Source organism: Tupaia chinensis, unplaced genomic scaffold (genome assembly GCF_000334495.1).
Source record: "Tupaia chinensis unplaced genomic scaffold, TupChi_1.0 Scaffold000276_1, whole genome shotgun sequence".
Lineage (NCBI taxonomy): Eukaryota > Metazoa > Chordata > Mammalia > Scandentia > Tupaiidae > Tupaia > Tupaia belangeri.
The window spans coordinates 1,490,079-1,506,691 of NW_006159758.1; the positions used below are offsets into that span (position 1 = coordinate 1,490,079).

Sequence of the window (16,613 nt, forward strand, 5' to 3'; positions counted from 1 at the left end):
AAAGAGAAATGGAATTTAAAAACTATTGCTTTTTTCTTATGATACAATTCAAGAAGCAAAATGGAAAAAAGCTAAACTATAATGTTGGATCCAATCCAAAAGAATATGTGTTTGACATTTCTACTGAATCCCTACTAAGGGATTCAGCTTTGGCTCAGTCATGGTGGCATAGTACCAGGGCACCATGTATGATACTGGAACCACATGAGAGGCCCAAGTTCAAACCCTGAGTCAACATAAATGCACAGAGCACACCTATATTTGTACATGATCAGGGGTGACCAGGAAGCTACAGGAAGGAGGGGAGGATTGTGGTATAGAAAACACTATTAGGGATATGCTCCCTCTCTCTCATGCAAACAATTTTTTAAAAAATTACTAATATTAATCTATTTAGATTCCTAATGGCTAAAACTCTTCTGGTTAAAAGGATGAAAGAAAACTATATTATCCTAAGATTAAAAATGACTGTGAGTTGGTCCTGTAGCTTAATGTTAAGTAGCTAGATCCCACGTGAGTTCGAGCCCCAGTGGCATGATAAACTTTCTGGGTACAAGTGTGCATGTATCCCAAACCCCAACAGGATGGAGTAATGGAAAAGGGATTGCAGCATGACCATACCCCAAAAGGAGTAGTTTTTTTCCTCTCCCACACTCTCTGTCTTACTCTCCTCTAGTGGGCACACATGCCCTCTGGCATTGAAATAAAAGGAACGAAATAATTATATTTATTCAGATACGAATTCATTTTAATAAAAAGTCTAATTTTAAAAAGATATGGTCTGGGGTGAGCCAGAGTGTGATGGTTAAGGCAGGTGGATCCTACATGGCCAACTAACTGTGTGGTTCGAATCCAAGATCCAGTGACTCGAAGAAGTAACAGGCTTCTGTGCGTGCATGCCCCAAATCCCAAGATGATAACGGAGAAGGGATTGTGGCATGGTCGTTTCTCCCAGAGTGTGCTTTCTCACTTTCCCACTCTATCTTTCTCTGGCAAGTACATGCACCCTATAGCCCCCCACCCCAAAAAAGGTATGATCCAAACTTTAGCTTATTAAAACAATATTTTATAAAATTTTAAGAATATAAACAAATATTATAAGCTAGTTTAAAGGAGAAAGTAAATGTATATATACACATATAAAGTGTATACATACACCTAAATTTATAATATAAATATTACTCTATTGAATTCATAATTTTAGAATCAAAAGGTCTACACCTTATACTTATCAACCACAATTTTTTAACAGTTAAGAGCCAATGAAAAGTGGGAACCAGCAGTTAGCGTAATGGCTATGTCGCTGGATTCCCACGTAGTCGACTGCGGTTCACGTCGCAGACCCGGTGGCTTAAAACTCACGCTGGGCGCGTGTGTGTGTGTGTGTGCCCAGGATCCCAGAGGAGAATGGAGGAGAAGGGACTGCGGTGTGACCATCTCCCCTGGAGGGTGATTTCTCGCTTTCTGTCTCTATGTCTCTCTCTGTCTGTCTGGCGAACGCACGCGCCCTATAGCAAAAACTTCTCAAAAAAAAATGTTTTTTTTTTTTAAAAAAAAAAAAGAAAAGAAAAAAAGAGCCAATGAAAAGTTAAAGATAAGTATTGAGTAAAAACAGGTTATAAATATGTATTACCTCTTTGGTGAATTCCAGACGTGATTTTATGTTCAGATTTGCACCGAGTCCCCTTATGAGACTAATAATAAATTGGTCATGATCTTTGCATCCATGTAGGTGTGACAAACCATTCATCACAGTCCCAACCAAACTTGTTTCTACCACATAGTCATTCTGTTGATTAAAAAGGGTACAAAGAGATAAAAGGCAAACATCAATCAGTACCATAGTGACTGACCTTGACATACTTTCAAGAACCACTTTTAAATTTATCCCTTTATTTAAGATGTAGAAAGTTTAGATTCTATTAAATGGTTGTATGTATACTTTAAAAACAGAAAGTAATGGTAAAAAACACAATGGTACATTACTAGCTAACAGTGCTGGATTACTCAAATAAATACATGTTTTTCATACTTCCTAAATCTGAAGAATAGAAATAGCAAGATTAATCAGTAAGCACTGATCCCCAGCCCCAACCCCCCCAAAGGGTGATTGTTTTCTCTTCCTGATAAAAAGGAAACTAGAAATAAGAGCTAGATTAATGGTACTGGAAAAGAAAGGCTACGAAAAGCAGGTTTAAATGAAAACCCAGTTGGAGCTTTCTCTGTAAGCAGAATTTTAAAGTGAAACTTCTGTACTTGGGGGTGTAGATGGCTTTGATCTGTAGGCCTCTAGGCCCCAGGTAAGTAACTCTGAGTTCAAAGGAAAAAGATTCATTCTTTCCATATATACTGGGTCATTAGAAAAGTCATGACACATTTTTATATAGGAAAACAGAGGAAAAATACGTCATGACTTTTTCAACAGCCCAGTATTTGCTGAAAACAAATTATGTATTAGGATATGTACATAGTGCTAGATATCCTTTTGTAAAGAATTATTTTAACTTTATTTATTCATTTTTATTTATTTTAATTTGACCAGAAAGGAACACAATAAGAGAGAGAGAGACAGAAAGTGAGAAAGCAAGCCACCAGGTCCAGGACTTGAACCACAGTCGTCCATGTGGGAGTCCAGTGCCCTTAACCACAACACCACCTGCTGGCCCCCATCTTTTTTTTAAATATGAATTACACAGGGTCCTTGTCTTCATGGAACTCAAGTGTAAGAGGCAATGGTTAGTAAGTTGTGACAGCAGCTACACCAAAACAAGGTATTATGAGAAAGGGTAACTCAGATTAGTCTTTTTTTTTTCCTTTTATTTTTTTTTTCATTTCATTTTCTTCCGTACATTCAATCACACTATTATTTGTCTTACAAAATGGATATTTCAACAGGTGAACATTTCTCCCTAGTACTGTTGATAAAACTATGAAATATCTTCAACAGATAATACCACACCTCTTTCACTATGCTTTCATTATCCTCTTACCTCAATGAATAATTATGAAACATGATAGTGAATTTACCTGCTTTAAAACCCACTGTAAAGCTTTTTCAAAATAAACTCCAATCCAATTTTCAAGATTATTCCTATATTTAGAAGGCTGATTCCGCAACCAAGATTTTATCAGAGAATTAAGATCTGTCTCTTCATCACTAAAAGGGATTAACACAACAATTCAGAAATTATTTATGAGGAAACTGTCAATTTATTTTCAATTATTTCGGAAGAAGTTGTCAATAAATTTCTGCTGCAATAAGCATTATTCCACACATGCATTTTATTTTCTACTATGTAAGACCTAGCTTTGGTTACTTCTGTATGTGTATATGCATACAAATACTTCTGTATATTGTGTGTCCACACACATACACACACACAAAGACAATACACATGCCATTTTTTGTAAGACAGGACTAAAATTTTATCTATTATATTACGAACATACTCTAAAAGAATCACATATCTATAGATTAGCCTAAAGTGATCTAAACCCTGCCTACTCAAAGAACATGATCTGCTTATTAGAAATGCTGCTAGGCCAACAGGTGGCATGGTGGTTAAGGTGGCTGGATCCCATATGATTGACAGTGGTTCAAGTCCTTGGACCTGGTGGCTTGAAAAACACTCCAAAGCACATGTGCATAGAAGTCTAAAACATTGGAGGAAAATGGAGAAAATGGAATTGTAACATGGTCACTCTCCCAGGAGATGGGAGTTGATTTATTTTCCTCTCTGTCTGTCTCTCTCTCTCTCTCTCTCTCTCTCTGTCTCTCCAGTGAGCACACACACCTTATTGCAAAACTAATTTTAAAAAATAAAAAGTTAAATTAAAAAAATATTTTTAAATTCTAAACCCCAAGTTCCACCTAAGATCTACCAAAACAAAATTCATTTTCTAAGATCCCTGTGTGATTCGAATGGACAATAGGGTTTAAAATGTGCTAGTCTATGCTGAGATGTAGTTGTTTTTGTTTTTTTGGTTTTTTTTTTTTCCTTTGAGAGAGATTTTGTCATGGGGCAATTGTGCTCACCAGAGATATAGAGAGAGAGAAAGTGAGACCTTCTCTAGAAGAGACCTAGAGAGACTACATGTCTTGGTTTGTTCAAGAACCCTATTTTATACAAGTTATCCCAAAACAATTAATGCACTCTATTTCAATGTGAAAAGGTCCCCATTTGGCCTATCACATACAAAGTGCTTAACAAATATCTGTTGAAGGAATGAATATAACCTAACCTAAGGTAAGTCTATAGCAACGTATTTTTACTTTATAGGACAAAATTTTTTTTGAGAGATTTTTGCTACAGGGCACGTGTTCACACCGGGGAGAGAGACAGAGAGATAGAAATCACCCCCAAGGGGGCCATGCCACAATCCCTTCTCCTCTAGTCACCTCTCTGCAGTTCTGCAGAGAGTACATACAACATGCACCTGGCACGAGTTTTAAGTCACCAGGTGTGGGACTCAAACTACTGTCAACTACATGGCAGTACAGCAACATAAGTGTTATGCCATCTGCTGTTCCCAAGATATCATATCTACACATGATGATGAATAGCATCTGTTTTACCAATAATTTTCAAATCATCTATAGCAATATGTAGTCTTTTTTTCCTACTAAATACTGCTTATTTCATTTATTGTTTGTTTTTTGGGGGGTTTTTTTTGAGAGGTTTTTGCCATGGGGTGCATGCACTCGTCAGATAGACAGAGAGAGACAGAGAGACAGAAAGCGAGAAATCATCCCCCAGGAGGGATGGCCACGCCACAATACCCTCTCCTCCATTCTCCTCTCAGGATCTTGGGCACACACGCACACACGCCCGGCGTGAGTTTTAAGCCACCGGGTCTGGGACGTGGTCGACTACATGGGAATCCAGTGACATAGCCATTGCGCTAACTGCTGGTCCCTGTTGTTATATTTATTTTATCACTTCTCCTTTAAAGTATATACAAAAAATGAGCCCTCCACAAATGTCAGTTTTACTCTTTTCTTACTCTGTCTCTCCTAAAATACCTCCTAATGGCATATACATAATTATTCAATAAATACTTAAAAATGTATATATAAACTTATCTTTTATCCTTAACTTTGTAAGATGAAAAAAATACATTAAATAAATATGATATAAATTAAATAAATATATAAATATGATGGTAAAAATGCCTATTACAATAAAAACCCAAAGTTATTTTTAATAAAACTTCTAAATATCAATTAGAATTCATGAATGAATATAATGAACATGTTCATTATAAAACAGTCAAAGAAGCAAGCAATTGAATATTAAGTCATCAGGAAAGTCATAATGTATTGTGCTATGTTTTTATGCAAAAGTGTATCATGACTCTCCCAATGACCCAATAATTTTAAAATCTAATTTGAACCAACTTGATTACACTGTCATATGTCATATAACATCTAAAATAACTTCAAGTATCATTTATACAATTGAGCATTTTATACAGACCAATAAATAAATACAACATAAATTCAAAAGGTAAAATGAAACATTCTTATTTATGTCAAAATGTTTATATATCTCATTCTGGGAAATGAAATTGTTCCGAAAGTTCATGTTCTGCTATGTGGCTATTGTACATGATATTTAAAATTAGTTTGTTCATTTTTGTTCTTTAATCCTTTCCTAAATACTAAAGAAGTAACTGATTATGTAAAAAGGTTTTCAATTTGTAAAATGAAAAGTTTGGACCAGAGTATCAATCTAGATAAGCTCTAAAATTTGTGACCCTATGATTGCTACCTGACTTTAAATTTTATTAGCCTCTAGTTTATAATTAGAATTTTAATTTTCTGAACTCAATCATAATATTGAAGTAAAAGTAGTAAAAGAGAATAAATTAAATCCTCACTGTTTCACTTAAATAAAAATTATTTAGAGGCAGCTCTGCAGCACAGAGGTGAAGTGCTATGCAGAGGAAGCCAGTGCCATGTGGCACATCAGGCTTGAAATACAGCCCCAGTGGCAATACGCGTGGACAGGACTGGACAAGATGGAGAACTGGAGGAGGAAGGATTGCTGTGTTACCAGGACCTACTGAAGAGTGCTTCCTCTTTTACTGTCTCTCTCTCTCCTGTGTGTTCATATACCCTATGGCATACAAAATAAAAGTTAAAAATATATAATTTATTATTCAGTAATTGTGATACAGCTATATGGCTGAAACGACACAACTGTAATAAAATGGGAACCCAATCCAAACCTAACCCCCCCCCAAAAAAGTTAACCAGACCAGCAATAGGGAAAATAAACATTTATACATTATTCACACTTTACTTATTTTATGTAGCTATAAAGCCAAAATAATAACTGAAGGATATTCTAATGTAATGTCTATAAATGCTTTATTGCTTACCTAAGAAAGATCATACCCATTCTAGATATTGTGGCTGGTGAGGCACAACTCAAATCATGAGTTTCAAATACGAAGTTAACATTTGGGCCAAACTGAATCCGTTCTCCACTGGGCATAGTGAGTAGTCGATTATCATCCAAAACAGAATTCAAAGACTCTATCCACTCAGGGTCAATATCACCATCACAGATTATCCATGAGCTAACATCTATTTTCAAATTAAAACAATAAAAATAGAATAAAAGTATGCTCAGTGATCAAAAATAAGAGATAAATAAATTATCCCTTAATACTTAAAAGTGATTTTTGTAAGTATTCTCTTATATTACCCAAGATGAATAAAAAGAATTTAAAAATTGAAAAGCTGAAAATTTTTCACATGAATTCTTTCTACATAAGTGTTAGAGAACTTGTCAGTTGGCCAAAGACTCAATTATACACTATGTGATAGTGCTCTTTTTATGCATAAACATACAAAATTGGTAATCTTACTGAAAAAAAAAAAAGTGATGTGAGACTTAAAAATTTCATTCCCATGAGATAGGATACCCTTTAGACTTTTTTGTTCTACCATGAGATAAAGACATGAATGCTTGCTATGTAATATCTCTTTTAGAAAATAAACAAAATTAAGCAAGTAGGTGGTGAGGAGTTTAAGGCACTGGATCCCACATGGCCTACTGTGTGGTTCAAGTCCCAGATCCAGCAGCTTGAAGTTCTTACTAGGCATAGGTGCAAGCGTGCCCAAAATCCCAAAAGAAAGGATTATAGCTCGGCCATCCCCCTTGTCAGGGGTTCTTTCTCATTTCACACACCCCGTTTCTCTCTGGCAAGCACACACATCCTATAGTAATTAAAAAAAAGAGAGAGAGAAAATATGGACCCCAAATTTTTAGTGCATTACCTGAGAAATAAAAAAAAATTTCACCTGACAGTTTTTAAAATAAATGTAAAAATGTGACCTCAAAAAGGAAGAGCAGTGGCCAAAGTGAATATACAATCTTTCTAGGAACAAAAATTTTTGCCATCTTTTCTAAAATAAGAATGATTCAAGTTGTACTTGGACTTCTGAAACAATTCATAGAGGAAAATTTCATAAATATAAATGGGAAAAATAAGTGAGTAATCTCTGGTTTTTACTTAATATTATAGAATTTCACCTATGTGTCAGAAGTTCTGAAGAACTCATTGCCTCAGAAAAACAATTACATAATGACCTTATGTAATGTAAAGTTCTCCATTGAAAACGATGTATGTATTAATATCCTTAATTTGACTGTCATGTACTGCAATGCATACTTTTAAAAGCCACATTGTGTGCTATAGAGATGTACAACAATTTAATGTGAATAGAAACTCACTAAATTAAAAAGGAAATAAATAATGTACTACCTTTTTTAAAGAAAATAATTCAAGTTTTTAAAAGAAAAACATTATGAGCTTATGAAATGTAGGAAGTCTCCTCTGACTGTAATCAAAATTCTCTTAAATAAGTAAAAATATTTAGGCCAGCCTAGATGGACACAGTTCTGCAATGCTAGAGCCATATGGAAGACTGCAGTTTGGATCCTGGGTCAACCTAAAATGTGCAAGTGTGCAGTCACACTCCAATGATCGTGGCTAGAAATCTCTGGAATAGTGTGTCACAGAGTGAAAAGACCTTGTCAAGGCTGCTTGTGTATGTGTGTATGTGTATGTCTTTTTCTCTCTCATGAAACAAATAAACGGATTTAGAGCAAGAAGTCTACTGTTTCAATATTTAAATTTTCAAAATTATTCCAAACAATGTATTCAAACAGATGAGTTAATAAATTTCAGACACAACAATTTAAGCATGAACAAAAGCTGTCATATTGCTTATTTTTGATGCATTATGATGTGAGCTCAGCAATCAGAGATTTTATATTTACTCTGCAAATTAATCTACCTGTGAATTAGAATTCACCCAGTTTATGAGATTCTTAGAAGTTTGTTCTTGTTTTTTTGTTTTTTATTGAGAGGTTTTAGCTATATGGTGCATGTGCTCACCAGAAAGGCAGAGAGAGACAGAGAGATAGAAAGTGAGAAATCACCCCCCACGGGGGATGGCCACGCTGCAATAACTTCTCCTCCATTCTCCTCTCGGGATCTTGGGCACACAAGCACGTCTGTCCGACATGAAGCCACCAGGTCCGGGACTCAAACTGTGGTCAACTACATGGGAGTCCAGCAACACAGCCATTACGTCAAATGGTTCTGAGATTCTTAGAAGTTGTATAGAGTGTAAGTCAAAACTATAGCATAGGAGAACAGCAGGCGGCATGATGGCTGAGGTGTTGGACTCCCACATGGCTCATGGTGGTTCAAGTCCTGGACTGATGGCTTGCTTTCTCACTTTTCCTTTCTCTCTTTCTGTCTCTCTCTAGTCAAATTTAAAAAATGAATAATAATAACAAATAAATAATTATTTAAAAAATAAAAAAGATAGCATGTCTTGGGACCAGCAGGTGGTATGGTGGTCAAGGCACTGGATTCTCACATGGCCAACTACAGTTCTAGTACTGAAACTGAAAGCTTGAAAATCAAGCTGGTGCATGAATGCCCAAAATCCTCAGAAGAAAATAGAAGAGAAGAGATTATGGCATGGTCATCCCTTTTGGGAGGTGATCTCTCACTTTACTTCTCACCGTCTCTGTCTCTCTCCTGTAAGCTCATGCATCCTATGGCAAATACATGCACACACACACAACACACACACACACACACACACACACACACACACACACACAAATACACAGCATGTCTTAGGATCCTTCAAAGCAAATTATCAAATGAATACCATTATAAATTAGCTTATGGTCACATATAAGTTTTAATAAACAGAATTTTAGACATGTTCTATCATATTTTAAGAATTATTAAGTAAAGCAATGACTAACACAATGGAGACTAACCTTGAGGTTCCCGAACCACTTGGCGAGCACTATGTGTCAAAACACCATCCGACCATTCTCTTGTATCCATGTCAATATGGCCTAGTAACTGATGTCTAGGCATAGCTTTGGGATTCATAGTGTATTGTTTTACTACTTTGCCAATTTTACAAAGTGCTGCCCTTAACATTCTCCAAAGGGTTGATTTGCCAGCACCACTTGGACCAACGATAACAACTCCCATTCTCTGACATAACTGTTCATACAATTCTAAAGCTTTCTTGATCTAGTAGGAAAAAAAATGTTCATATATGATTCATAATATTCAACCACACTCAGGTCTGCTTTCATTCTGTAAGAGTTGTTCAATTCCAAACATGACAATTGAGACTTTGATTTCTTCAGTGGAAAAGAAAGCTTTAAGTATAATAATACCTACATAAATCTGAACATCATTTTTCAGATAATGAAAAATAATTCAGTTATTTTATATTTCTTTAATTCTTTAAATTATTGTATTGAATTTAATAATTCAATTCTATTTCATATTTCTTTAAAAGAGACAAGGATGCCTTCCAAACAGCTGACAATACAATATATTCATTACTTTCTTCACTCATTCCTATATTCGAATACAGTGTTTTATTCACTTATCATCATTCATTTACATCCTAATGCTGCTGTAAGAGAAATTTAAAGGAAAAGTGTTCACTTTGAACAAGTATTTGTGCTACATAAATAGACCCATGAGAAAAATTTTATGTTACTTATCAAAAATAAAAGTAAATTGGGGACCAGCAGGTAGCATAGTGGTTAAGGTGCTGGACACTCCCACATGGCTGACCACGGTTTGAGTCCTGGACCTGGTAACTTGCTTTCTCACTTTGCTCCTCTCTCTCTTTCTCTGTGTGTGTGTCTCTGGTCAAATTTAAATAAATAACTTAAATAAATAAATAATTTTCAAAATAATAACACTAAATTTAATATAAATTGATAGTATAATTATCAAAAAAAAATATGAGGGCAACCCCATAACACAGCAGTTAAATGTGGTACAAAGGAAGCTAGATCCCACATGACCAACCACTGTTCAAGTTCTGACAGCTTGAAAGGCATAGTGAGCACACACGTGCATGCCTGGGATCCTTGACAAGATACTAGAACTGGAGGAAATAGGTCTGGGTGTGAACAGTCCCATTGAGGGTGCCCTCCTGTCTTTCTCTCTCTCTTACTCTTTTTCCCCTTCTACCTCTCTCCTGCATATGCATGCATCTTCTGGAATGGGAAAAATAAAAGAAAGAAAAATAAATGTGTGTGTGTGTGTGTGTGTGTGTGTGTGTGTATACACACACATATATAGGCTCTAGAAATAAAATGGTGAACAAAAATATTTATGGATCCCATCTTTCTTGGAAATTACTATCTGGTGGGAGGGAATCAATACACAAATATTAAGCAAGTATACAAAGTGTCTTCAAGTACATATTAAGAAAAACTATCCATTGATTTCAAACTTCTTTTGTGTCATAATAAATTTGTACTTTAATTCCACTTTTTCATGTGCTTTTTGAAGTGCCCTCATATATGATAAGAGTAATAAAAACATGGGGCCAGCAGATGGTGTAGTGGTTACAACACTGGACTCCCACATACTGACTACAGTTCGAGTCCCAGAAAAATCAGACCGGTATATGTGCATGTGTGCCCAAGATCCCAGGAGAATGGAGAAGGGATTGCAGTGTGGCCATCCTCCCTGGGGAGAGGTGCTTTCTCACTTTCCCTCTCACTGTCTGTATCTCTGTCTTTTTCTCCCAGATGAATATACATGCCCTATGGCAAAAACCTCTTAAAACAAACAAACAAAAAAGGAAATGAAAACACATAGCAAGAGAATTGAATCCAGACTTCAAATTCTCAGGTTTCACCCCAAGCTAGGTTAATCAAGAAAGGCTTCCATGAGCAAGTGAGATTTAAATTGAAAAATGAAGATAATTTGAAAAATGAAGGATAATTAGTAAGGAATTAACTAGAGAGAAAGATCAATATATTGAATTCTAAAAATATCTTTGACAGTTACCTGATTGGGTATGATTTCGTAATTGGCTTCTTCAAAGACTTGCCTTAACGCAGTACTTAATTCATCATATTCTACTTCTTTGAAGTCAATTCCAGGAAAGACATCTTTAATCAGCGCATCAAACCGGGTGCAATCAGCAAATGTAAACTTGGACATTGTATTAAGTCTCAATGCTTGTACCACAATATGACTTTCATTAGCTAGAGAAAAGTTTCATTTAAAATTCTTTGTTATTTAATGACTATAAAAGTAATTTTACAAGTTCAATAGCCTTGAAATGCACGAATAATCATTAAATGATGTACTAGGACTTATTAACATTTAAAGACATATTACATTATATGAACTAGCAAGCATACTTTACTATCTTTTGGCTGCTGAAAAATAAGTTCCAATAACTAGAAGGTGACCAGACTGATTAATTTTTAAAAATCATTATCACTTTAAGTACTTCACCTTTTATATTTTATGATATGATCCTTACAACAACTCTATAAAGTAGGTAAGAAATTATTTCTATTATTATCCCAACTTTACCTAAGGGGACATTATTTCTCTAAGGGTATAAATGACTTGCCTGGGAAGGCATATGAGCAAGTATTACAGCTGGGACTTGAACCCAGGTAAACTACTTCGACATTCAGGCATTTCACCAAACTTACCAATATTGTCTCCCAGAGAATGTATGCTCTAAAACTAAAAACTAACAAATTGAGCAGCAGTCTCTAGTTCACAAATGCATTCTTAAACCAAACACAAATACTAATATCATTGCCACACTCTTATTTTCAAGAATATTAGCTGTCAATTGATAACATATACACATATAGGTAAATAAACTATTTTTAGCCTTTTATTTCCTGTATTATTGCTTAATTGTTATGTTTAAATATATATAAAGAGGTCTAACCGCTCTAAAGTTCATTTCAGGTGCTGAACTCATAAGCCATTTTTATTTACTACAGATAAGGTATAAACTTTTCTTAAAAGTCACCAACAACAGACCACTGAAAAAAATTTATGTACTTCACAAAATAACTATGTTTACCTTGGTATACACCAACCTAATAACAAAGATAAACTAGTTTCCCTTTTTTAAGATGTGTATTTTGATCATTTAAAGTCCAAATAGGTAATTTCATGTAGTACTTTTTACTATGTTGTCTCTCATTTTCATAGTGCTTTAAAGTAATGTATATAATGTACTTAATGTTCATATAATGTAATTAATAGTGACCTGAAGAGACTGAATATTCAGATCAAGCATGCATACATCCATAGGTGGCAAAAATTATTTACTTTGTATGAGTGAAAAATCATTTTTTATTTGGGCAAACTATAATATAAATACACTATACGTCCATATTAATCTCAATAAATAACTTAATAAATGCATACATGGGGGAGAACAAGCACATGTTGCTTACCAAAGAATTCCAATTAATACATGGAGATACTCCCCACTCCCAGGGTGGAGTTTAATCCTTGCCTTCCCACTTTGAATATAAGCTAAATCTAGTAACACTCTTCGAAAGAATAAAGTAAGGAAAGGGAAAAACAACTTTATAGTAGAGAAACCTGGCCAACACTACCTTGGTCAAGTGATGAAGGTTAACATGACCAGTGAAGTTTCGTGCTTACTCGATACCCACTGATACGAAGTGATGAGGAGGACATTCCACCTCTGTGGTATTCTTTCCAAATATTCATAAACCAGTCTAATCATGACATACTATCTTCTAAAGTTTCTCTTGTTTTAAGACTAGACAAATTTTCAGGCTTCAACCCATGCTAGCTTAATCAGGAATTTTGGGGGTGGAGTCCAACAATCCGTGCTTTTTTTTGTTTCTTTTTGGAGAGGCTTTTTGCTATAGGGTGTGTGCACTCACCAGAAAGACAGAGAGAGACAGAGAGACAGAAAGCAAGAAATCAACCCCCGGGGGGATGGCCATGCTGCAATCCCTTTTCCTCCATTCTCCTCTCAGGATCCTGTGCACGCACGCACACATGCCCAGCATGAGTTTACGCCACCAGGTCCAGGACTCGAACTGCACCTGAACCACAGTTGACTACATGGGGGTCCAGAGACATAGCCACTAGGCCAACTGCTGGTCCCTATGTTTTAAAAACTCAATGAGTAATTCTTCTTTTAAAAGAATTACTTTATTTAACTTTATTTGTTATTATTATTATTTTCCAGTTTGATCAAACAGTGAGAGAGAGCGGGAAAATGAAAAAGCAAGCCACCAGCTCCAGGACTTGAACCGCTGTCAGCCATGTGGGAATCCAGTGCCTTTAACCACCATGCCACCTGCTGGTCCCAGTCACCAGTGACTCTGATGGATGTTCCAAAAAAAAAAAAAAAATGCAAATAAGGTAAGGGTTTTAGTTCAAAAATAATGTACTGTGTCAGTCCTGGAACATAGTGGTTAAGGGAGCTGGATTCCACATGGCTGACTGTGGTTCAAGTTCCAGTAACAGCAGCTTGAGAAACACACTAGGAGTGAGTATATGTATACCCCAAATCCCAGCATGGAGGAGAAAGAGAAGCACTGAGGTGTAAGCTCTCTCTCTGCCTTGCAAATGTACATGCCCTCTTGCAAAATAGATAGACAAGATAGATAGATAAAAAGAGAGATAGGGCTAGCCCCAAGACTTAGTGAATAAAGGAGCCAGATCTTATATGGTCAACTGTGCATGGTTCAAGTACCAGACCTGGTGGCATGAAAAACTTGCCAGGTGTGAGTGCATGCATACTGAAAATCCCAACAGGATAGAGAAATGGAGGAGAAGGGATTGTGTCATGCCCACGCCCTATTGGATGCACTTTTTCCAATTCCCCTTCTCTCGCTTACTATCTTTCTCATAAGTGCACATGCCCTCTGGTAAATAGAGAAATAAATGAAGTGTTAAAATTGGTTCATTAGGGACCAGCAGTTAGCGTAATGGCTATGTAGCTAGACTCCCATGTAGTCAACCGCGGTTCGCATCCCGGACCGAGTGACTTAAAACTTACGCCGGGTGCATGTGCATGTGTGCCCAAGATCCCAAGAGGAGAACAGAGGAGAAGGAATTGCAGCATGGCCATCCCCCCTGGGGGGGAATTCTCGCTTTCTGTCTCTCTGTCTCTCTCTGTCTGTCTGGTGAGCACACGTGCACAATAGCAAAAACCTCTAAAAAAAAAATTGGTTCATTAGTTGTGACAAATTTATCATACTAAGGCAAGATGTTGGTGATAGGCAGGGTATATAAAAATTCTTTATACTATATCTACTATTTTTATGTAAATCTATATATTCTAAATTAAAGTTTACTTTTAAAAAATAAGTTATATTTGGAATAATCAGTCATACCATTCTGTTTAGTGCCATTTTTCTTCACCTGTCTAAGAAGATTGCCACTTCCTCTCAGAACTGTCTTCAAAGCTCTCAAACCCCAGTCATAATGTTGTTGAGGTGTCAAAAGTTCCCTGAAGTAAAGACATGGAAATCTTAAAGCATCAAATAACTATAAGAAATTATTTTTGTCATCATGCCAAAGAAATACAGAATAAAACTACTGGCACATAGAAATGAATACTGATAGCCCATTAATTTAAACAGGGCGCCAATCACACAAAATGATCATTCAAATAAGCTAGTAAAGATGAAGGATTCTCAATGATCAGGAAAAACCTGACATAAACTGGCTAATTATCTTAATGAAGATACTACGTGACGATTACATATTACTTTTATGCCTAGAGACTTTAATTAATCCAACCTATTCTCAATCTCGAACACTGCCTAGTTCCTATCTCTTCAGTTAAACGGACCAGAATTCTAGGTTGCCCCAAAGAGGCTAAAAGTCAACTTCTAGTACTAGAAATAAGACACAAAAAAATTGTGAAAAATTTCCTTCGAAGAACAGAAGTTTTTGAGTGGTCAGCTGGAAAATTAATTCAGTAAGAATAATTTAACTAGAGCACTCCAATATAAATATTAAAAAAAAAAAATTCTTTAAGAAAGTTTTGAGCCAGACTGTTCAAGCTAAATCTTTCAAATAAACATCTTAAATAGGATAAAATTACCAATATAAAAATCACTGAGTAGGTAAATTGGGAAAATGATCATTAATAATCATAATCAGTCACTAGAAATGCAAAATATAAAAATACTTAAAACTGCAAAACTCACCTAGACAGATTGAATATAGCTACCAATTTTCGGCCCAATACTTTAGCATCTTTAAAGCCTTCTGAATAGAGAATCACTTCTGCAATAAGCTCATTGTCTGGACGGGACATGGCTACTGGTCTGAAAAGCTGTTTAAGATTATCAGGCAGTTTTTGTCTTCCTCCATAACCTTTTCCAGCAGGATTCATAGTGATAAAAATTCCAGAATTAGAATTTATTTCTACCTGGAATGTTAATTTAAAATATCAGTGTCAAAGATTTGAAACTATAAGTATAAAATGTATTACCAACAGAAATTTAATGACATATTTCTAGACAAATCTTACACCTAAGAGAAAAGCAACCTCCAACATGTTAGCCTTCTCCTTATTCAACGTATAATAAACTCCTCAGGAACAAGCTACTTTACCCTGAGGTTCTTTCTCATCAGTGTTTTTAGTACAAAAGTTTAAGATATGGTAACTAATTTCAATGTGTTCTTATTCATTCAAAATGAGTTAATAAAACCTTCTTTGTGTTAGAGACTTTGCTAACTACATAGAGACAAATCTGAACTAAAGTCAATAATAGTTTTACCCTTCTAAAACTTACAAAATATCTAGTCACAGTTCTATAGTCTATTTATTCCACAAAGAGGCAATTACAGTGGGATAAATGAGGGCCCTAGCAGGGGCACTAAGATTAGAAAGTAAATTACAATGTTTAAACAATAAAGGGACAGTAAGTAGAAACACCTTGAATACCATGAAAGAAAAGAGAAAGAACAGGAGTTAGATGGAAAGATGAATCAAGGGAAGATTTGTTTATGTTTTAAATATTATTAAAATAGAAAAGATGTGATTATGTTTAATAGCTGGTAAGGTAGAGTGAAGGTTAAAGCTACATCACACAGGACAACCAAGAGGTTCCTAAAGCAGATTACAAGGCATGGATGAAAAAATTACTATTATTTAGAAGAAAGGAAAATTCTTTCTCTATAAAAGGAACAAAAGAAAGGAGAAAAGAGAATGTGGAAAAGAGTTTTGATGGTAGATAAGAACTTTTCACTTAATAGTTTATGGAGAA

General features: G+C 35.4%; 1 protein-coding gene across 1 annotated transcript in view; it reads right to left on the reverse strand.

Moving 5' to 3' along the window:
* Positions 1-16,613, reverse strand: part of LOC102487405 (cytoplasmic dynein 2 heavy chain 1) — a gene marked incomplete at its 5' end in the record, with an annotated part of 254,523 nt that overhangs the window by 189,527 nt on the left and 48,383 nt on the right. The window contains 7 exons of the mRNA XM_006150080.2: positions 1,634-1,789; positions 3,028-3,157; positions 6,385-6,592; positions 9,318-9,582; positions 11,374-11,573; positions 14,727-14,842; positions 15,549-15,772. Of these exons, the coding sequence (XP_006150142.1) occupies positions 1,634-1,789; positions 3,028-3,157; positions 6,385-6,592; positions 9,318-9,582; positions 11,374-11,573; positions 14,727-14,842; positions 15,549-15,772 (1,299 nt within the window). The remainder of the gene's footprint in view (positions 1-1,633; positions 1,790-3,027; positions 3,158-6,384; positions 6,593-9,317; positions 9,583-11,373; positions 11,574-14,726; positions 14,843-15,548; positions 15,773-16,613) is intronic.